General features: G+C 48.3%; 1 protein-coding gene across 7 annotated transcripts in view; it reads right to left on the bottom strand.

Moving 5' to 3' along the window:
- LOC141172043 (guanylate-binding protein 3-like) overlaps positions 1-24,353 on the bottom strand; it is a 369,874-nt gene that overhangs the window by 190,242 nt on the left and 155,279 nt on the right. For all 7 annotated transcript variants that reach the window (XM_073655827.1, XM_073655829.1, XM_073655828.1 and 4 more), the window contains one exon: positions 23,085-23,171. In XM_073655827.1, coding sequence (XP_073511928.1) covers positions 23,085-23,171 — 87 coding nt within the window. The remainder of the gene's footprint in view (positions 1-23,084; positions 23,172-24,353) is intronic.

The raw sequence follows: 24,353 nt of genomic DNA, 5'->3' as shown, positions 1-24,353 counted from the left end.
CCCGGCGACACGGAGGTCGCACGGGCAGGAACAGACTGGCCGTGTCGGCTTCGCACTTTTTTGGTTATAGAAGGGCATGACATGCCTTTATCTGTGTCTCCCCCTCCTTTTACTCCTCCACCTCTTTTCTTTTTGCATGACTATATGTACTTGTCACTTTTCCATGTGTTAGTTGTGTCTTCTAAGCAGTTTATCAGCTTTTGGACACCTTTAAAGGTGTTTTCTATGTGTTTCTGTGTTTTTGTTTGCCTGCCATTGGTTTTAACGGTGTTCGGCGGTGTTCGACGAACAGTTCGGCGAACATACGGGTGTTCGACGAACCGAACCGAACTCGAACACTATGGGGGTGGCTCAACACTAATCATGACATACCTACAAGAGACAAAAATGCAGCGTCAAAAATGCATGTAAAAAAACTGCACACAAAAACGCAAATAAAAAATTAAAGTAACCTAATTTACACAATAGGTGCAGAAAATCTGCAGTGTCAAAAGCTCACCAAAAAGTGATCAAGTGAACATAGCCTTACAGGAATATATATATATATACAGTACAGACCAAAAGTTTGGACACACCTTCTCATTTAAAGATTTTTCTGTATTTTCATGACTTTGAAAATTGTACATTCACACTGAAGGCATCAGAACTATGAATTAACACATGTGGAATTATAGACTTAACAAAAAAGTGTGAAACAACTGAAAATATGTCTTATATTCTAGGTTCTTCAAAGTAGCCACCTTTTGCTTTGATGACTGCTTTGCACACTCTTGGCATTCTCTTGATGAGCTTCAAGAGGTAGTCACCGGAAATGGTCTTCCAACAATCTTGAAGGAGTTCCCAGAGATGCTTAGCACTTGTTGGCCCTTTTGCCTTCACTCTGCGGTCCAGCTCACCTCAAACCATCTCGATTGGGTTCAAGTCTGGTGACTGTGGAGGCCAGGTCATCTGGCGTAGCACCCCATCACTCTCCTTCTTGGTCAAATAGCCCTTACACAGCCTGGAGGTGTGTTTGGGGTCATTGTCCTGTTGAAAAATAAATGATGGTCCAACTAAACGCAAACCGGATGGAATAGCATGCCGCTGCAAGATGCTGTGGTAGCCATGCTGGTTCAGTATGCCTTTAATTTTGAATAAATCCCCAATAGTGTCACCAGCAAAGCACCCCCCACACCATCACACCTCCTCATCCATGCTTCACGGTGGGAATCAGGCATGTAGAGTCCATCCGTTCACCTTTTCTGCGTCGCACAAAGACACGGTGGTTGGAACCAAAGATCTCAAATTTGGACTCATCGACCAAAGTTCAGATTTCTACTGGTCCAATGTCCATTTCTTGTGTTTTTTAGCCCAAACAAGTCTCTTCTGCTTGTTGCTTGTCCTTAGCAGTGGTTTACTAGCAGCTATTTTACCATGAAGGCCTGCTGCACAAAGTCTCCTCTTAACAGTTATTGAAGAGATCTGTCTGCTGCTAGAACTCTGTGTGGCATTGACCTGGACTCTAATCTGAGCTGCTGTTAACCTGCGATTTCTGAGGCTGGTGACTCAGATAAACTTATCCTCAGAAGCAGAGGTGACTCTTGGTCTTCCTTTGCTGGGGCGGTCCTCATGTGAGCCAGTTTCTTTGTAGCGCTTGATGGTTTTTGCAACTGCACTTGGGGACACTTTCAAAGTTTGCCCAATTTTTCGGACTGACTGACCTTCATTTCTTAAAGTAATGATGGCCACTCGTTTTTCTTTACTTAGCTGCTTTTTTCTTGGCACAATACAAATTCTAACAGTCTATTCAGTAGGACTATCAGCTGTGTATCCACCAGACTTCTGCACAACACAACTAATGGTCCCAACCCCATTTATAAGGCAAGAAATCCCACTTATTAAACCTGACAGGGCACACCTGTGAAGTAAAAACCATTTCCGGTGACTACCTCTTGAAGCTCATCAAGAGAATGCCAAGAGTGAAGCAGTCATCATAGCAAAAGGTGGCTACTTTGAAGAACCTAGAATATAAGACATATTTTCAGTTGTTTCACACTTTTTTGTTAAGTATATAATTCCACATGTGTTAATTCATAGTTTTGATGCCTTCAGTGTGAATGTACAATTTTCATAGTCATGAGAATACAGAAAAATCTTTAAATGAGAAGGTGTGTCCAAAACTTTTGGTCTGTACTGTATATTCTGGTGCATGCCTGTTGATGCAGTGCTGCTCACCATTATTGGCACCCCTTTATTTTTTTTCATAGACTCTACAATATCTTCAGAAATAAATGAAAATGTACCAAAGTTTTATCCTCAGGATTTTATAATTACTGGTCCAAAGTTAATACAATAATACAACAATAAAACATTGTTTTTCAACTTCCATGGTGCAATTTCAAAGAAGAAACAGAATAAACAGTATGTGCAACAGTAAAAAGGCCCCTAATTAATACTTGGTTGCACACCCTTTGGCATTGCTGACAGCCTCCAATCGTTTCTTGTAGCCATCTATAAGCTTTTTGCACTTCTCAGCTGGCATTTTCTCCCACATTTCCTTTGCAGTTTGTTCAAGCTCTTGAATGTTTGCAGGGTTCTTTTTCCCAATGGCAGATTTCAGCTCACCCCAAAGATTTTCAATGAGATTGAGGTCAGGACTCATTGCTGGCTATTTTAAAACAGTCCATTTTTTCTTTTTCAACCATTCCTATGTACTTTTGGATGTCTGCTTTGGGTCACTGTCTTGCTGGAGGACCCATGATCTTCGACTCAAACCAAGTTTTCTTACACTGGGTAGGATATTTCACTCTAAAATCTCTTGATAATTCTCTGATTTCATGATTCCGGTGATACCGTCAAAGCCTCCAGTACCAGACGCAGCAAAGCAACCCCACAGCATTATGGATCCTCCACCATGCTTAACTGTTGGTAGGGTGTTCTTTTCCTTATAAGCTCCATTGCACTGTCTGTAAACAAACTTTTGATTTGCATTGCCAAAAAGGTCTATTTTTGTTCCATCTGTCCACAGAATATTTTCCCAGAAGGATTGTGGTTGGTCAAGGTGCTCTTTGGCAAAGATCAGTGTTTTTTTTTTTTTTTTTACTTTGATTCAGCAATGGTTTCTTCCTTGGCCGTTGCCCATAAAGCTCCGCTTGGTTTAGTGTGTGGCATATGGTTCTTGTTGAAACCATGACCCCACACTGTTCCAGGTGGCCTTCAGGTCTTTGGATGTTTGACATGGTGTTTTTTTCCAACATTAGCACCAACCTTTGAAGACATCTGTTGTCAATTTTCCTCTTTCCCCCATGTCCAGGGAGGTTCTTGATGGTTCCATGCTTGGCAAACTTCTTAATAACATTGCGTACTGTTGAAACTGGGATACCGAGGTCTTTGGAGATGGCATTATACCCTTTGGTAGTCTTGTGTTTGCTAATAATAGCAGTTCTGATGTCCTCAGACAGCTCCTTTGTCTTCACTTTTGTGACAAAGGAACAGGGCCTACTATGTGGCTTTTTAAAACACTGAAGTCATCATTCATTGGCTAATTCATGTCACATTGGCACTGACAATTAATCACAGGTAAATCTCTTTTGTGATTTACCACAGGTGAGTCAAAATGTGTTTCCATACTAAATTAATGTAAAGGGTGACAATACCAGCGCATAGAAAGCTTTAGGTTTTTCTATTTTTCCCTCCCATTGTTTTTCATTTTATATTGTTGTTTATCATTTGCTCTTTTCTATTTAATACGAGTCTCTATACAAAAAAACTGTTTCACTTGATTAATTTTTTTCAGTAGATATTCCACATTATGTACTTAAACATCATGGTGTCAATAACGATGAGCAGGACTGTATATATTGCCAGATTGTCTTTTCACTGAGTGCCGCACTTTAATCATTTTCTTGCATATAAGATATCATTTTTGCGCTTTAATGATTATTCATATTCCTGTTTACAGTGAATATTCATTTCCATGTGTAAATATAACACTGTGAATTTCCCTCTAATAGATTTACAACCAATATTTCTATATTTAAGTGGATTGCGGCTGTTATTATTATAATTAGTGTTGAGCCACCCCCGTAGTGTTCGAGTTCGGTTCGGTTCGTCGAACACCCGTGTGTTCGCCGAACTGTTCGTCGAACTGTTCGTCGAACACCTTCGAACACCGTTAAAACCAATGGCAGGCAAACAAAAACACATAGAAACACATAGAAAACACCTTCAAAGGTGTCCAAAAGCTGACAAACTGCTCAGAAGACATAACTAACACATGGAAAAGTGACAAGTACATATAGTTGTGACACCCCAGGGGTCTGGTTGCCACAGTAACGTAATGTTATGTCTGAGAGCAGGTGGGAGGTCCTTTAGTCAGGGATCCTGTGCATGCCACACCTCCTGCCCAGTCTTGGGAGGGGAAGAACTTCCCCTATATAAACCTGGGGCTGAGGCAGGGTGAGTGAGTAGAAGAAGAGAAGAAGTAGAGACAGCATAGGAAGAAACAGCAGTTACAAGGAGTCAGGGGCTGGCAGCTGCAGAGTTCGCCCTGACTAAGAAGACTTTTTACCGGACCCGGAGTCCGAGGCTGTGGGAACTAATTCCTGCCCAGCAGCAGAATCCGTCAGGCAGGGGATTTCAGGTCCTCTGGCCCAGAAGCCCGAAGGCACGGTCACACGCGTGGGACCAGCACCGCCATCGTGGAGCGGAAGCCATTAGAAGGCCCCGAGTCACCGGCCATACGGGTGAGCACCACACGGTACACTCAGGGACGTGGGCTACTTACATCAGCTCCTAGCAAGGTAGCCAGAAGAGTACAGTCAGTTTGGGAGGCCTACAACTACGCCTGGCCAGGGGAGATCCCATCTGCTCAAGGACTGACCAGGCCCCATCCGCTAGCAAGTACTCCGGGAGGGTTTTTTGTTGTTACCAGTAAAGACCCTGAACTACACCGTACCGTCTCTGAGTGGTTCCTGCTACCCCCATCATCCACGTCGGCTGCCCTGAGGCCATACCCCTCCCGTTGGGGGTTATACTATCACGCTGCACAATCCCACCATCGGCCTCAGCGGTCTGCCCTGCAGCAGCAGCCCCCTGGCTGCACTCAACGGGTGGCGTAGTCATCAACCATTTACTACTAATGGACTGCCGTCTAGTTTGACTCCCTGGGCACGGACCGGGTCACCGCCACGAGACTACAACCCTCCACAGATCCGGCTCCGGGTAAGCTCCCGCATGCGCAGCGCAGCGCGACACAGGCCCAGGGGCGCGTCAACTTTGGCGTAGTCGGCAGGATTTCGTGCCCGCAACCACCGGGTACTGCGTGCCTGAAAAGCAAAGACTGTTCAAACTTACCAGTGGTGAAGATTCCCGCTATCCGTGGAGGTTTCCCGCCATCCGGCGCCATCTTCTACCTTCTTCCCGCCATCCGTGGAGTTTTCCCGCCATTGGACGCCATCTTGAGGACGCCGCGCGGGAAGAAGAGGGGCGTGGACTCCGAAAGCGCGCGAGAACTGAAGCCCCGCCTCACGTCCGGACGTTGCGTAAGGTCCTGGAAGGAGCCCAGCAGACGCCGACGTCACAGGAGCGCGACGGAAGGTCCTCAACCCTGACGATCCACTGCGGAGCCGCGGCCTACGGAAGAGGATCATCGCAAGGTAGGCCACGGTCCACTAGGGGGGAGGAAGATGTCGGATACGGAGGAGAGCTTCACTGCCTCAACCCCCGCCAGCGCTACCGCTGCTGCAGTTATGCCCTTCACCATGCCCTATATCCCGGGAGCAGCTTGGCTACCCCAGTACTCAGGGGAGTCACATACCCTGCATGACTTTAGAGAAAAGCTGGATAGCCTCTTCCAGGTGTACCCCCTCACAGAAGAGCAAAAAGTGAGCATCCTGGTGGCCCAACTAACCGGGGCAGCCAAAAGAGAAGTAAAATCTTGGCCACCTGGGAGGAGGACTGTCGCAGAGATACTAACCCGGCTGAGGGACACCTTCGATACCCGCACCTCAGCCGAGATCAAGCTTAGATTCTACGGGTGCAAGCAGCGAGCGCATGAGAGTATAAGGGACTATGCACTAAACCTACAAGAGGCCCTGAGGGCCATAAAGCAGACCGACCCTGATGGGGTGGGAAACGAGGACAGGCTGTTGACTGAACAATTTATAGAGGGTTTATATTGCAATGCCCACCGAACCCAGTTGCGGGCAATGGCCTTACAGGATCCCCATCTGGACTTTGCACAGTTCAAGGATAGAGCTATCCGGGTGCTCCGAGAACCAGCACCGGGTGGCGTTGTGACCCACAGGCGCCCAGCTATCACTTACCACCAGGAGGCGGCGCCCTTGTCGACAGGGCCTGTGGGAGCTCATGCGCAGGCTTTGGACAATGACCTGGCTCCAGACCTACACCATCAGGTCCAAGAGCTAGTTAAGAGCGTTGCTGCGCTAACCCGAACTGTGCAGTCTTTACAGGTTTCCACCCCAGGGAAGATCCAGCTGGCATCCGGACCGGAGGACATCCCGTGGCGTCGACCAAGGAGGACCCCACCGGCCAGAGGAAGACCCAGTGACCGATACAGCGAGGACGGACGACCCATCTGCCGCCGCTGCAATCAACCCGGACATATGGAAAGGTACTGTTCTTTAAACGGGCACAACCTGGGGTAGAGGGCCAACCCCCAGGAAAAAGATCACCAGGCCCATCGAACTGGCGCGACAGATATGTGGGAGGACGTCCAGTCTTGCCTGTGGTACTGGATGGCATTCCCATGAGTGCCCTACTGGATACCGGGTCACAGGTCACCACCATCCCGTACGTGCTCTTCAAGCAGTACTGGAATGACTCGGATATTACCCGCTACCCTGACGACGACTTGAGTATCATCGCCAGCAATGGCCAGTCCGTGCCACAGATCGGATTTAAAGAGGTGACCCTCAAAATCGGTAGAGTCGAACTGGCCGCACAGGGACTGATCATTGTAGATATTGATAAACATGAGAGTCACCCAAAAATAACTCTAGGAACTAACGTAATTGAAAATTGTCTTGCAGAGGTGATTTTCCTTTTACAGCAGGTTGCCAAGAACGCCAGCTCCGGCGAGCAGCGGGTGCTCCAGAAAGAGATCCGGGCACTGATGCAACGGCAACAAGTGGAACTCTCCGGCGGTGAGATTGGTAGCGTAAGAATGTGTGACCCTTTTCCTATTGCCATGCCCCCAAAAAGTGAAATGATGATTTGGTGCCGGGCAGCTATTGGTCTGAGAGGTAGAGATTACCAGGCAATGGTAGAACCAGTTTACTCAGACAGTAGGCCCACCATTTTGACAGCACGGGGGGTGGTCAATGTACGCCATGGGAGGGTGCCCGTTCGCATAATAAATATCGGGGAGAGGGAAGTGTACCTGCCCCGGTATGCCACGCTAGCCAAATTATATACCACTAATCAAAATTCTATACAATCTGTGGAACCCTTGCCTCCATCTCACCCGGAGGAAGGTAACGGCTCTAAGAAAGACATGGAGGACTGGTGTCAGCAACTACATCTGGGTACTGACTCCACTCCCTCACATCAGAAACAAGGAGTCTATCGGGTGGTTCAAGAGTATGAGAGAGTGTTTAGTAAACACCCGTTAGACTTCGGGCGAGTCAAGGGGGTAGAACACCGCATCCCCACGGGAGATCATCCTCCCATAAAAGAGAGGTATCGACCCCTACCCCCTGCACATTACCAACACGCCAAGGGGATGCTTAGAGACATGAAGGAGGCTGGGGTAATCCGGGATAGCTGTAGCCCCTGGGCAGCCCCACTAGTTTTAGTCAAAAAGAAAGACAACACCATGAGGATGTGTGTAGATTACCGGAAAATCAACCGTATCACACACAAGGATGCGTACCCCTTACCAAGGATAGAGGAGTCATTGGCTGCTTTAAGATCTGCTAACTTCTTCTCTACCTTGGATCTCACTAGCGGGTACTGGCAGGTTCCTGTAGCAGAGGCGGACCGGGAGAAGACCGCATTCACCACCCCGATGGGACTTAGCGAGTTCACCTGCATGCCGTTCGGACTCTGCAACGCCCCAGGAACCTTCCAACGATTAATGGAGTGCTGTCTGGGCCACAGAAACTTCGAGACGGTCCTGTTGTACCTGGACGATGTCATCGTATACTCCAAAACTTATGAGGACCACCTGAAACACCTGGCGGAGGTGTTCGAAGCTCTGGCGAGTTACGGCCTAAAGGTGAAACCCTCCAAGTGTCACCTCCTGAAACCAAAGGTGCAATACCTGGGACACGTGGTGAGCGCTGACGGAGTGGCTCCCGACCCCGATAAGATCACCGCAATTAAGGGATGGCCAAGCCCCTCCAGCGTAAAAGAAGTGCGGCAGTTCCTAGGGTTGGTAGGCTACTACCGAAGGTTTATTCCCGGTTTCACCAAAAAGGCAGCACCTATGCAGGACCTCCTGATAGGCCAGTCCCGGAAGGCCAAGAACCAGAAGCCGCCCTTCAAATGGGAAAAGCTAGAAGAAGAGTCCTTCCGCCAGCTGAAGATGGCCCTCACGGGGGATGAAATCTTGGCGTACCCGGACTATAGCCAGCCCTTCATCCTCTACACCGACGCCAGTAACATCGGGCTAGGAGCCGTACTGTCCCAGATTCAGCAGGGGAGAGAACGAGTAATTTCCTATGCCAGCCGAAAACTGCGACCCACCGAAAGGAACCCCGAAAATTACAGCTCATTTAAGCTAGAGTTCCTGGCCGTGGTATGGGCAGTCACCGAGCGCTTTAGGCATTACCTCGCTTCTTCCCGGTTCACCGTATACACGGATAACAACCCGTTGACACACCTGGACACGGCAAGACTCGGTGCCCTGGAGCAGAGGTGGATGGCCCGTCTGTCCAACTACGAGTTCACAATCAAATACCGGGCAGGACGCTCCAATACTAACGCGGACGCCCTGTCCAGGATGCCCAACCTGCCGGACGAAGGAGAAGATCCGGAGGGACTGGAAGAAGTTGAACTCCCTGCGTTCCACCGTCATGGGACTATCCAGTATTCCCACCGGGTAAGGGGTAAGCAGGCTGCTACGTTGAACCCCTTACCCCACTACAACTGGGCGGAAACGCAAGACAGCGACCCTGCCGTCCGACTGGTGAAGGAGATGCTGACTCGGCCGGAGGCTCGCCTTGAACCAGACGCTCCGGAGGAAGCCAAACAACTATGGGCGGAGAAGAGTCGACTATTCCTTTACAAGGGGAAGTTGTGCCGCAGAATGGTCAACTCCCGGACGCATGAACTACTCTGGCAAGTAGTGGTGCCCCGAAGAGATGCAGCCATGGTGATGGAGGCATACCACGACGGAGCTGGACACTTCGGGTGGAAAAAGCTGGAGTTCCTGCTGCGCGAGCGGTTCCACTGGGTAGGCATGAGGGGAACCATCGAGAAGTGGTGCAGAGACTGTGGCCCGTGCAATCTGAGAAGGAAGGACCGGGCCAGCCAGAAGACTCCCCTGCAGTCCATCGTCACCCGGCAACCGTTGGAACTGGTAGCCTTGGATCATGTAAAACTGACCCCAAGCAGAAGTGGCTACGTCTACGCGTTAACCATCGTGGATCATTACTCCCGGTTCTTGGTTGTCGTCCCCGTCAAGGACTTAACGGCTCAAACAGCAGCTAGGGCCTTCCAGCAGCACTTCTGCCGTCCACACGGGTACCCGGACCAAGTGCTGACGGACCAGGGACCTGCCTTTGAAGCGGAGGTCTTCCAGGAATTCTGCAATCTGTATGGCTGCCGGAAGATAAGGACGACACCCTACCATCCGCAAACTAATGGACTTTGTGAAAAAATGAACCAGGTGGTAATGGATCTTCTAAAAACATTGCCCCTGGAAGAACGCAGTCTGTGGCCTGAGAAGTTGCCCGATCTGGTGGACCTATACAACCACATCCCGGTAGGTTCCACCAACTGTACCCCGGCTTACCTAATGAGGGCGAGACCTGGTAAGTTACCTGTTGACCTGGAAATGGGAGTCCTGACACCTGAGGACACTTCACCAGAAACAGACTGGGACACAGAGAGGCAGCAGCAGTACCGGAGAGTACAGGAGAGCGTGGAGCGAAGTCTCTGTCAGGCTAGGGAAAGACAAGAGAAGACTTACAACCAGTATGCTCCCGCTGTTCCCCTGGTACCCGGAGAGCAGGTCTTGAAGAGGAAAAGACGGCTCCACAAGTTGGATGACCAGTGGGAGAAGGACCCGTACACCGTACTGCCCTCAAGCCACGAGAACCCGAAGGTCTGTACCATCAGTAAAGACGGAGGGGAAACCACAGCCATTGTATCCCGGGACCACCTGAAGAAGTGTCCCGAACAACTGAGGAACCCTGAAGAGGAACAAGAAGACCATCGACCCGTGGGAGAAAGGGAAGATATGGTTAGTACCGTGCTCGGGGACTTCCCTCGGTCTTGGACTCAAGTCAATGGTGCAGTTGTGGTACCCGTACTCACCTTCCTCCAACCATCATCCCAAGAACCTACGGAGCAACGGGTAGAGCTGGAAGAACAGCCGGTCCAGGAGGCAGAAGACTCCACACAAGTAGAACAGGAGAATCAACCCTCTGCTTATAGTGAGCCTGCCGTACCCCTAGTGAGACAAAGAGCCGGTAGACAGCTGCCCAGTTTACCCTTGACAGCTCCTACACCCTGTAGTTCAGGGCCAGACAGTCAGCTCCGTAGGTCCACTAGGGCCACTAGAGGCCAGTTACCCGCACGTTGGAGGATCTAAATGTTTAAGCTATTTTATAATGTTTACCTGTCTATAGTTGCTTGTGTGTAATTTTGTATTTCTAGTTGTTTTTAGGAATCCTTGGTGGATTTACCGGGAATCCTTGTATATAGTTGGAGCGTAACCCAGGATGGACTAAAGACTGTCAAGGACTCGGGGTAGAACAGACCCCTACCTGGTTACGTCTCCCTGTGTTGGTGAAATGGACACCTTGCTTTCTTCAGAGACTGCACCCGGTTGCGGACACGCCGTAACCATCTTTATGTGTTTTCTTATTGTATTATTAATGTTTTGCCTTGTTATGTTTTCTAAATGTGTTTAGTCCCGGAGTACTAAATTTTACTAGGGGGGAATGTGACACCCCAGGGGTCTGGTTGCCACAGTAACGTAATGTTATGTCTGAGAGCAGGTGGGAGGTCCTTTAGTCAGGGATCCTGTGCATGCCACACCTCCTGCCCAGTCTTGGGAGGGGAAGAACTTCCCCTATATAAACCTGGGGCTGAGGCAGGGTGAGTGAGTAGAAGAAGAGAAGAAGTAGAGACAGCATAGGAAGAAACAGCAGTTACAAGGAGTCAGGGGCTGGCAGCTGCAGAGTTCGCCCTGACTAAGAAGACTTTTTACCGGACCCGGAGTCCGAGGCTGTGGGAACTAATTCCTGCCCAGCAGCAGAATCCGTCAGGCAGGGGATTTCAGGTCCTCTGGCCCAGAAGCCCGAAGGCACGGTCACACGCGTGGGACCAGCACCGCCATCGTGGAGCGGAAGCCATTAGAAGGCCCCGAGTCACCGGCCATACGGGTGAGCACCACACGGTACACTCAGGGACGTGGGCTACTTACATCAGCTCCTAGCAAGGTAGCCAGAAGAGTACAGTCAGTTTGGGAGGCCTACAACTACGCCTGGCCAGGGGAGATCCCATCTGCTCAAGGACTGACCAGGCCCCATCCGCTAGCAAGTACTCCGGGAGGGTTTTTTGTTGTTACCAGTAAAGACCCTGAACTACACCGTACCGTCTCTGAGTGGTTCCTGCTACCCCCATCATCCACGTCGGCTGCCCTGAGGCCATACCCCTCCCGTTGGGGGTTATACTATCACGCTGCACAATCCCACCATCAGCCTCAGCGGTCTGCCCTGCAGCAGCAGCCCCCTGGCTGCACTCAACGGGTGGCGTAGTCATCAACCATTTACTACTAATGGACTGCCGTCTAGTTTGACTCCCTGGGCACGGACCGGGTCACCGCCACGAGACTACAACCCTCCACAGATCCGGCTCCGGGTAAGCTCCCGCATGCGCAGCGCAGCGCGACACAGGCCCAGGGGCGCGTCATAGTCATGCGAAAATAAAAGAGGTGGAGGAGTAAAAGGAGGGGGAGACCCAGATATAGGCATGTCATGCCCTTCTAAAATCCAAAAAGTGAGAAGCCAACACGGCCAGTCCGCTCCTGCCCGTGCCACCTCCGTGTCGCCGGGTTTGTGCCAGAGCCGCGGTGAACCCTGACGGCCAGCCCCCCTCTCCCAATACTGGTGCCTGTCCGCTGGTGGGTCGAGCGAGCCCCCCTGTGGTGGAGGCAGCTCTAAGCTTTTTAATTTAAATTGTCTCTCTAATTTGAATGAATACACTTTAAATCCATTTACAAGGATCTATTGGAGGGCAAGTCTCATGCCAGCAGCCGCGGTAATTCCAGCTCCAGTAGCGTCCACTAAAGCTGCTGCAGTTAAAAAGCTTTTATAAGGATCGAGCTCGGCTGTCCACCGCAAGGCATCCTACTGCCAGTCCCAGCCCCTATGCCTTGGGGTGCCTCCTGATGCTCTTCACTAAGTATCCCATGGTCCCGAAGCATTTCCTTTGAAAAAATTAAGTGTCTAAACTACAGGTGGTGCAGCTTGCTTAACAGCCGGGATAATCCGCTGACTAGCAGACACTGCTACTAGGCACAAAGTATTTCCTGGGCTAGATGCAGTTAAAAATTTGTAATTAGATACTCTCGTTGGATGCTGAGAAAGCATTCCATAGAGTCTCCTGGCACGCCATATATGATTCTCTTAAAAAGCTTGGGGTAGGGGTCTAGGGGACCCTTTTATAGCCAAAATCACGGCCCTGTATCGCAATACGTCACCTAGGCTGAAGATAAATGGAACTGTAGCACCCTGAGGGCTCGGTTGCTACAGACGTATTGCACCTCACCCAGAGGTGTGATATCTCACTCTCAGGTAAGGATGGAGTGTGGATCAGGACCCAACACCTGCATGCATTACACCACATTGCCGTGGGGCAGGGCGACCAATATTCCCCTGAGATGGGCACGACAGTCCCTGTCCCTGGCTGGAGTGGGGGGAGGGAACACTGAGGAAGGGGAACCCTGTAGTGCAGGAGCAGGGAGGAAGCAGTTCCTGGGTGCATTGAGAAGGGAGTATAAAAGGTGGGCACCATCTTAGTTCAGTGCAGAGAAGTCTGAGCAGAAGTGGCAGGGAGCAGGGGCTCTGCATGAGCTCTGCTCCGGAGGCGGGCCTAGTAACAGAGGCCCAGGCCTGGAAGAGGGAGAAGGAAGGAAGAGGAGCGGAGAAGGCTCCAGGAACGAGGAATGAAGGGATCCCAGGGGTGCGGACGGGCGAGTCGCCACCGCACGCCCGAATCCACCTGCGTGGAGGGGTCAGGCCAAAGGGGGAGACCGGTCCCCGAACTAGTGGAGGCAGGAAACGACCCTCAGCTAGAAACCGGAGACTCTGACATTTTATGTGGCGCAGCCCCTCGCTACACCCGCTAGGAAGGCACCACATAGGGTCAGGGAAACTGGCGCCAAGTTTACCAAGAGGAGGCCCGAGGCAGCCGGACAGAAGTGTTGGTAAGAAAGGCCAGACAAAGGACACACAAAGGGGGTCCTGTGAAGTGCTCCAAAGTTATCTGGGAGTTGTCTGAGCCCCTCACCTGGTGAGCACAGTACGACGTGGGCAGCCGTTACCTGCAGACGTGGTCTGGATAATAAGAACTGTGAGTAAAGGCCCTGAACTGCATCACTGACTCCGTGTCGTTACTGCTGCTGCCCTGCACCATCACCCCCATCCTCCGCATACACTGCCCTGAGGCTATACTCCTCCCGTGGGGAGTTATGCTACGCTCTGCTGCACCCACAACACCAGCCTCAGCGGTCTGCCCTGTAGCGGCGGTTCACTCTGACCGCAATCCACGGGTGGCGTAGTCGGACATTTGAATATCAAAACCACATAAATAGTTCCGCCACTGGTTTGACCGCCCTGAGCCACGGAACCGGGTCGCCGCCACGAAGACTACAACCACCAGCATCCACCAAAAAGGGTCCGGCTCCGGGTGTCCCAAGGCCCAGGGGGTGCGTCAGAACATTTTCATCACCTTTCACAATCACCAATGGGACAAGGCAGTGATGTCCTCTGTCCCCTCTCTTATACATCCTAGTGACGGAGCACCTGCTCTCATCAATTCGCCATAACCCCAATATTAGGTGGATTGAGGTGGGAGGCACCGAGTACAAGTGCTCTCTATTTGCTGATGATGTCCTAGTATATATCACTCAATCACATATATCCATCCATGCTGTTATGGCTGAAATAGATCACTTTGTTACATGGTAAAATTTTAAAATCAATGCAGCGAAGTCTGAGGCCCTCGATGTCTCCCTCCCCAAATCCATATAGGATTCCATCCAGTCCAACTTTCCCTTTGCCTGGCCCTCACAGGGTATCAAATACTTAGGAATTCCTATTCATAGAGACCTCTCCCATCTATGTTATCTTAATTTTGGGCCCTTTATTGAACAACTCCATACAGACCACGGTTGGCAAGTTAGAACTGTAAGATTCACTACGTGAACCACTGGTGTTTTGTGGAAAAGCACATGTACACTGCGTTCCAAATTATTATGCAAAAAGTGTTTAGGAGTGATAAGGGAAGAATTTGTTTGTTTGTCAGTTAAACTCATTGATGGTGATGTGTGTCAGGGCTCTTTATATCACTGTAAGCAATTGCAGACACCTGTGCTAATTAGTTTGGCAGGTGTGTCCAATGAAAGGCAAGACTACTTAAGAAGGCTCTCTCACATTATTAAGCAGCCTACATTTTCTGCCAAAATGGGAAAGAAAAAGGATGTGTCGGCTGCTGAGAAGCAACAAATTGTGGAGTGTTTAGGTCAAGGCATGACTACAATCAACATTGTGCGATGATCAGGATGAAGTGTCTTGGCAATCAAGAAGTATGTAGCTGATTCACAGTACACACGTGTGCGTGCTGATAAGGGCAAATTGAGGACTCTTTCCTACAGGCAATTACGTCAGGTTGAAAGAGCAGCGGCAAAAAAGCCTTGTCATAGCAGCAGACAAGTTTTTGAAGCTGCTTGTGCCTCCAACGTCCCCCGAACAACAAGATGCAGGGTTCTTCAGAGGTTTGCAGCTGTGCATGCGCCATGCTGTCGACCTCCTCTATCCACTTCACACAAGCAGAAATGGCTCCAGTGGGCCAAACATTACATGAAGACTGATTTCAAAACTGTTTTGTTCACGGATGAGTGCCGTGCAGCGCTCGATGGTCCAGATGGATGGAGTGGAGGATGGCTGGTTGATGGACACCCCACGCAAACACGGCTACAGCGCCAACAAGGAGGAGGTGGAGTAATGTTTTGGGCTGGAATCATGGGGAGAGAGATTGTCGGCCCCTTTAGGATCCCTGAAGGCGCTAAAGATGAACTCCATAATGTATGTGGATTTTCTCAAACAGCACTTCCTGCCATGGTTCAAGAAGAAGAACCGTGTATTTCACAGCAAGATCATTTTTCTGCATGATAATGCACCATCTCATGCTGGACATAAAACATCTGCATCTCTGGCTGATATGGGCATAAAAGGGGACAAACTTATGGTGTGACCCCCATGCTCCCCTGACCTCTACCCCATTCAGAACCTTTGGAGCATCATTAAAAGGAGTGTCTATGATGGCGGGAGGCAGTTCACATCTAAGCAACAGCTCTGGGAGGGTATTCTGTCCTCATGCAAAACAATTGAAGCAGAAACCATCCAAAACCTGACAAATTCAATGGACGAGAGAGTTCAGAAGCTCCTTTCGAACAAGGGGTCCTATGTGAAAATGTAACATCACCTAGAATAAAGTTTTGAGTTGAAAACTGTTTGATTTCAGTTTCTAACAACCTGCTAATGCTTATAATTTCAAAAATGACCATTTTTTTGGTCTTTATTAAAATGAAAAGGTTGATCGAAAAGTTTGGGGGATCTAAGAGTGTGGCAACCCAGTAGTCATGATTACTTCGAATTCTGACAATATGAGGGTCATGCTGCAGGTAGTGCAGCAAGAAGGCACTTATGTGCCTTGCGCATCTCGGAGCCCCAAAATTATTTTCCGGGCTAGATGCAGCTAAAAATTATTTTTAATTTTAAATCTGGTGAAGCTTTAGTATAGATGGCCTAATAGGATCAGTGCTGCACACTGCTACAAAGCCCAAATTATTTTCCAGTCAAGATACAGATAAACATGATTAGTAATTTGAAAGCTTAAAACGGTTGGTAGGGTGATTTTAACCAATCATCAAGCTTTTACTCTCCCCAGGATGACACAGGGGTAGAAAAGTCGTTTCGGATCCATGATTTGTTCATCTTTATGAACGTGAGTCTGTCTACATTATCAGTGGAGAGCCGCGTGCGCTTATCTGTCAGCACACCACCAGCAGCGCTGAACACACGTTCAGACAGAACGCTGGCTGCGGGGCATGACAAGATCTCCAAGGCGTAAGTGGCTAGCTCCGGCCATTTATCCAGATTGGAAGCCCAAAAAGAGCAAGGGTCCAGTGACACAGTCGTGGCTTCAGTGTTTACTTGGAGATACTCCTGTACCATCGTCTCTAGGCGTTGACTATGTGTCAGACTTCTTGTCTCCTGTGGCCTTGCAAAGGATGAGCTAAAAAAGTGGTGAAATGATTCCGCAAAATTGATGTTACCAGCAGATACTGTGGTTCTGTTACGGTTTGAGTGCTGAACACTTGACGGTCCCACGGTTGGCAAGTTGGAACTGTGAGATTCACTACGTGCACCACTGGTATTTTGTGGAAAAGCACATGTAAGATTCTGCAACAGTCTCTGCTGATACTCCTGCATGCGTGCATCCCTTTCTATGGCAGGAATAATTTCTGCAAATTTACTTTTGTACCGGGGATCTAACAGTGTGGCAACCCAGTAGTCAGGATTATTTCTAATTCTCACAATTCGAGGGTCATGTTGCAGGTAGTGCAGCAAGAAGGCACTCATGTGTGTTGCGCATCCAGGAGCACCAAGTCCCTGTTGTGTTGGTGGCGAGGTAACAATCATGCTTCCTTCCTCTGTCCTCTCCCCCCAACCTCGCACAACAGAAATGTGATCAAGGTCTCCCTCATCTGATGAGTCTTCCATCAGTTCGTCCTCCACTTCTTCCTGGGCTCCTGCACCTTCCTCACTAGTTTGGCTGCTACCATGCGCCCTGGTAAAACCATCTCCCCCACCCTCACATGCCTGCCGCCTTGGTGCTGCCGACCGTCTGGACCTTGCAGATGTTAGCCCTTCCGCATACAACTCCTCCTCCTCTACTTCCTCCACCTGACTCCGAATTCTGTTTAACATGTGCTCCAGCATGTAAATCACCGGAATAGTCATGCTGATAATGGCATCGTCAGCACTAAACATCTTCGTCGCCATTTCAAAACTGTGCAGAAGGGTGCATAGGTCCCTGATCTGAGACCACTCCTCCAGCGTGATTTGCCCCACCTCTGAATCTCGTTGGCCCAGGCTATACGTCAGAACGTATTGCACCAGGGCTTGTCGGTGCTGCCACAGTCGCTGCAACATGTGCAGAGTTGAATTCCACCGGGTAGGCACATCGCATTTTAGCCGGTGAAGTGGCAGGCCCAACGACTTCTGTAGAGATGTAAGTCGCTGAGCTGCGGGATGCGAACGGCGGAAGTGAGCACACAGCGACCGTGCCCTCTGCAGAAGGCCATCTAGTCTGGGATAGTGGGCTAAAAATTGCTGGACAACCAGGTTCAACACGTGAGCCATACAAGGCACGTGTGTGACATTGCCCGGGCGAAGGGCCGCACCCAGGTTTGCAGCATTGTCGCACACGGCCTTTCCTGGTTTCAGGTCCAGTGGAGACAACCATTCATGAAATTGGTTCTCCAGAGCTGACCACAACTCCTCAGCTGTGTGACTCACATTTCCCAGACATTTCAATGTAATAACCGCCTGATGACGTTGAGCCCTACTGCCAGCATAGTAAGGAGGTGTGCAGGATCCCTTCTGCGCAGTTAGAAAGCTTGTGGCATGACCAGACAGGCTATGGGTGCAGGTGGAAGACCGAGAGGAGGTTGAGGAGGCAGAAGCAGTGGAGGAACTTTGACATAAAGAGGATTGACGCACAACTCGTGGGGACGGCAAGACTTGGACAGCAGCGCCTTGTCCTGCTGTCACCATAGTTACCCAGTGCCCAGTCAGCGACATGTAACGCCCCTGTCCATGCCTACTCGTCCAAGTGTCTGTGGTGAAATGCACCCTGTCACACACAGAGTTTCTCAAAGAAGCGGTGATGTTATGTGCGACATGCTGGTGGAGCGCAGGCACACCTTTCTTTGAGAAGTAGTGCCGACTGGGCATCTGGTACTGGGGCACTGCGACGGACATAAGGTCTCGAAAATCCTCTGTGTCCACCAGGCGGAAAGGCAGCATTTCTGTAGCCAAGAGCTTGCAGATGGTGAAATTCAACCTCTTAGCTTTCTCATGGCTAGGAGGAAATGGTCTTTTACTTGTCCACATCTGAGGGACCGAGGGCTGGCTATTGTGCTTAGACGGGGTTGATAAGGGTGTCCCCGGCAAACTGCCGGTCTGTGAGGAAGATGCAGGCGGACATGTTAGGTTGCCTTGATCCAAAGGTGGTGCTATCGATGTCGGACAGCGCTCAACACCAGCTGGTGTTACCACCTCCAAAGAAAATGATGACCTGCCAATCACGCTGCCTGTTGCGGGTAAAGAGGTGGCAGGTCTGCGCCCCAAAACAGGTGTGACTGCTGTCCCCCCAGTCACAGAGGATGAAGAGGCCGCGGATGCACAAGATATGGCAGACGGTGGTTGGCCCGGCCGGCTAGGCCGCATTGTAGCACACTGAGCTTCCCACTGCAACTTATGCTTCATGTCCATGTGCCGGTTCATGCATGAAGTACTCAAACTATGTATTTTTTGGCCTCTACTTAGGTTTTGCTGACAAATGTTACAGATAACACGAGTTGGGTCATCTTTATCGATCTGAAAAAATGCCCAGGCTATGCAAGGCTTAGCACCCATGCGACCTGAAGAGCCACCACGACTTGTGGTGAGAGGCAGAGTTGTGTTTGAGGATGCAGTTGTTGACGTGCTTCCAGTACTACGTCTCTGTCCAGGAAGGCGCAACCTGACCTCGTCGTCACTAGCATCTTCCTCCACCTCCTCTGCTGACCTCATCTCTTGGCTGACTGTGGGTTGACAGTAAGTGGGATCTCCGACCTCATCATCATCACCCTGTGCGTTATCACACCCGTCGTCCTCAGAGCCAACCTGTTCCTGCCCTGACAAAAAACTAAAGTTGTCGCTCCAATCAGGTATTTGAGTCTTATCATCGTCTTCCTCATTGTCTCCACCAACAGGAGTTACAGTTTGGGAATGAGGGTCTACATTATGGTCAGAACCTTCTGCGTCTGGTCCTGGATCCGACTCATAAAGATTCTGGGCATCAGTGCAGATCATTTCCTCGTCTGGATTCACAGAAGCGCTGGAGTCGACCTCTGATTCCCAGGCTATAGTATGAGTAAACAGCTCTGCAGACTCAACCATCTGTTCTACCTCATACTCAGACGGGCAGCTGGAGATTTGGGAGCTGTGAGGAAGCAAGTGTGATTTGGGTGACACCTTTGAGGACTGGAGTATTTGTGATGTTGAAGTTGATGTGGAGGAGAGCCCACTTAAAGGAGCACTTGATATCCGTTGAAGCACCTGCTGTTTTTGTGCCTCATCTGGAATTTGTAGCGATTGGCGTGGCCGTAAGAAAGGGATCTTATCACATTGTCCGCTAAAAGAAGTAGACATTTTAGTTTGGCTGGAAGATGGTCTTTCTTCTGCAGATGTTACTGTTGCTTTAACACCTACCCCACGGACACAACCTTTTTTCCCCTTCCCAACACGCCTATTCCCCTTTCCACCAGCAGCAGGCCTTTTTCCACTCATTTTGGTGGTTAACTAATTCACAACTCTGGAGTTGTTTGCACAAAAAAACAATGGATGGTAACCGAGCAGAGCTGAGTGGCCAAACTGTGGTATTAGGCCAAAACTATTGGCTGGGTTAGATGCAGAAAAAAATTATTTTGAATTTGCAACCTGATGGAGGTCAGTATAGATGGACTAATACAAATAGTCCCACACACTGCTAGAAGCCCAAATATTTTTCAGAGGTACTGTAGATGCAGATAAAAATTATTTTTAATTTGCAACCTGATGGAGGTCAGTATAGATGGACTAATAGACCAAGTCCCACACACTGCTAGAAGCCCAAATATTTTTTCAGAGCTAGATGCAGAAAAAAATTATTTTTAATTTGCAACCTGATGGAGGACAGTATAGATGGACTAATAGACCAAGTCCCACACACCGCTAGAAGCCCAACTATTTTTTCAGAGCTAGATGCAGAAAAAAATTATATTCAATTTGCAACCTGCTGGAGGTCAGTATAGAAGGACTAATAGAACAAGTCCCACACACTGCTAGAAGCCCAATATTTTTTCAGAGGTAGATGCAGGAAAAAAATATATTCAGTTTGCAACCTGATGGAGGTCAGTATAGATGGACTAATACAACAAGTCCCACACACTGCTAGAAGCCCAAATATTTTTTCAGAGGTACTGTAGATGCAGATAAAAATTAGTTTTAATTTGCAACCTGATGGAGGTCAGTATAGATGGACTAATAGAGAAAGTCCGACACACTACTAGAAGGCCAAATATTTTTTCAGAGGTAGATGCAGAAAAAAATATATTCAGTTTGCAACCTGATGGAGGTCAGTATAGATGGACTAATAGAGAAAGTCCGACACACTACTAGAAGGCCAAATATTTTTTCAGAGCTAGATGCAGAAAAAAATTATATTCAGTTTGCAACCTGATGGAGGTCAGTATAGATGGATTAATAGAACAAGACCCACACACAGCTAGAAGCCCAATATTTTTTCAGAGGTAGATGCAGAAAAAAATATATTCAGTTTGCAACCTGATGGAGGTCAGTATAGATGGACTAATACAACAAGTCCCACACACAGCTAGAAGCCCAATATTTTTTCAGAGGTAGATGCAGAAAAAAATATATTCAGTTTGCAACCTGATGGAGGTCAGTATAGATGGACTAATACAACAAGTCCCACACACAGCTAGAAGCCCAAATATTTTTTCAGAGGTACTGTAGATGCAGATAAAAATTAGTTTTAATTTGCAACCTGATGGAGGTCAGTATAGATGGACTAATAGAGAAAGTCCGACACACTACTAGAAGGCCAAATATTTTTTCAGAGCTAGATGCAGAAAAAAATTATATTCAGTTTGCAACCTGATGGAGGTCAGTATAGATGGACTAATAGAGAAAGTCCGACACACTACTAGAAGGCCAAATATTTTTTCAGAGCTAGATGCAGAAAAAAATTATATTCAGTTTGCAACCTGATGGAGGTCAGTATAGATGGACTAATAGAACAAGACCCACACACAGCTAGAAGCCCAATATTTTTTCAGAGGTAGATGCAGGAAAAAAATATATTCAGTTTGCAACCTGATGGAGGTCAGTATAGATGGACTAATACAACAAGTCCCACACACAGGTAGAAGCCCAAATATTTTTTCAGAGGTACTGTAGATGCAGATAAAAATTAGTTTTAATTTGCAACCTGATGGAGGTCAGTATAGATGGACTAATAGAATGATGCTATGCCCAAAAGATTTTACTTCACTAGGTGCAGTAAAAAAATTGGTATTCTATACACAGGTGGTATATCTTGCAACACAGATAGGCTACTCCACTGACTAACACACTCTGCAATAGGCCAAAAAGGATTAGCTTTGCTAGATTCAGCCAAATGCTGTGAAAAAAACTTGCACAGCACTGGCACAGACCTGCCTGGCAAAAACTGATAGGAACTGATGTAACCTAGTCCTGAAAAGGACTCCAATTACAATTAGTCTTTACTCCCACAACCGATCTATTTAAGAGCACAGACCTGCCTGATAAAAGTCGTAGGAAATGCTGTAACCTAGTCCTTAAAAGGACTGCAATCACAACTATTCCCTACTCCCAAGCTATCTGTAGATTTGTGCGAAAATTGGCTTGAAATTAACAAGGTATAGCGCACACAGCAACAGTGGTGCCGTCTAACACGCAGCTGCAGCAGTGAGAAAATGGTGGCGACGGGGAAAATGGCTGGGTCTTATAGGGCAAGGACATGTGACATACACTGCCAATGACACAAGCCCTTGCTTGTGTGAAAAAAAGCACTTCGCTCCGTGTGTGCGCTGCTGATAGGCTGACAGATTGCACCTCCCCACTGTAAATGCGGGAAAGAGAAAAAAAAATGGAGATCTTCATTGTTCCTGCAGAGATCCATCCCCTGCCCCTCCCCCCACCCCGCTGTACACTCAAACTGCGTATTAACATTAATTTTCATCATTACTGAGAAAAAATCCAGTTATGATTTTGGTGCACGAACAGTTATCGAACATAACCTCGAACAGCCGAATTTTTCTCAAATTGTTCGTGTTCGCCGAACGGCTCGAACACCGCCCAAAACAGCTCGAATTTGAGATTGGCGAACAGTTCGAGTAGAACAACGCTCATCTCTAATTGTGATATTCATTTTTACAATTATTGGTGAGAAATTTGCCTCCAGTAAGTCAGAGCGACATTAGCTGCAGTAATTATCAGAGATAAAACTAAGAGCTCAAGCAGCTTTACCTGGATAACTTCTGTCAGGCTGCAGTCAAATCCATTTTAATAATTATATATTTTATTATTTATTAATAAAAGTTATATTTTATTCTCATTTTCTATTTTCTTTCTTTTCTTTCTTATTGATGTAAGTGATAATTATGGTGGTGAACACTAATGTGAATTTACGGTGTATGGGATTTCAGCAATCCATATGATCAGGATATTGGATGAGCCGACTTGTCGTCTTCCAGGAACCTTACACCCAATAATATTATACATTGTTTATTTAGTGTGAATAGAATCTTAGGATGTCTTAACATTATCTCTTACCTCTGGGACAGGTTTGGATTCTGCATCAAGAACTTGCGTGGAGCCCGTGATACAAGCGAAATGGCCGTCGGGGTGACACGTTCTGATCTAGTAGGGATAGAAATATGGAAAGTGTAAGGTAGCTAAAGGACACATAGTTGATGAGAGGTATGTATCACAGAGATGGTTGTCCTCCATGATGTAATCCTGGAATGTTGCTCTAGTGCACATAAGCACTAAGAGGATTGTTTGGTGCATGTGGGCCGGGGTTTTACGAGTAATCAGAGAGATGGGCGGGTCTGGCTACCCACATACCTCACCTCTGGGTGTGGTTAACAAGGTAAAACTGAGTCTGTTGTTTGACACATGGTCTCTGTGTGAGGAGGAAGAGGTTCTCCTGTGTGGTATCTGCAAACTGAGCCGGTGTACTGGATGGTTTCCAGCCGGTGTGGCCAAGACTGGCTCTCAAGAGACTTTGCCTAAACAACTGTTTACTTAGTTTTCCTGAACTGAAGGCTGTTTATTTTCCTTTGCTTATGACTAGCGATGAGCGAATTAGTTCAAAATCTAATCTTACAACTTTAATTCGACATGAATATGGCACATTCGGATTGGTGATCGGAAAGGCGAGCAAATTTTCTTAAATTCGGGAAAAATCTGCAACGTTTGGCGAATAAATGCAGGAACGTGATTGCTGGGCAGTGGGCAACTACAGCGTTTTGAACAGTTTTGCTAGCATAGTGCCTGTTTATGATGAGCGGGGGGATGTGGTAGATGAGTGGAGGAGCTGGGGAAAGCTCAGAACAGATCAGCGGTGCGCTTGTAATCTTTTTCTTTTTCTTTTCCTGTAGGCTGTAACTTTAACTGTAAGTGCAGGAAGCATCCACACTGTCCAGACACAAGGGCTTCTGCAATTGGCTGCTGAAATCACATGTCCTCCCTATATAAAAAGTGCCCATGTTCCTTCAGCGCCATTTTATCCATGCTACTGCTGGAGACAGACGCTGCTGAGTGTGCGCCCGTGTACTGAGAGATATTAGCTAGATAGATGGACGCTTGTGTGGAAGTACGATGGTGTAGATAAGTCCTGTGCTGTGTTCCTGTCAAATCGATGTTGCAGCACATTTTTTTTTCTTGTGCAATTACTGAGATTCTGACAGAAGTAGCAGGGCCCATGCCATAGAAGTGTGTTGTGCACTGGTTGTATTGTGCTCCATGCACGAGTATGCCTTAAATCTATTTTTTCACGTGCTAATGCAGCACACTAAAAACTACAACATCGCCTAGTCG

This window comes from Phyllobates terribilis, unplaced genomic scaffold (assembly GCF_046119375.1).
Source record: "Phyllobates terribilis strain yellow unplaced genomic scaffold, ASM4611937v1 Scaffold_12__6_contigs__length_324123572, whole genome shotgun sequence".
Taxonomy (NCBI): domain Eukaryota; kingdom Metazoa; phylum Chordata; class Amphibia; order Anura; family Dendrobatidae; genus Phyllobates; species Phyllobates terribilis.
This window is presented reverse-complemented; position numbering and strand designations above follow the sequence as displayed.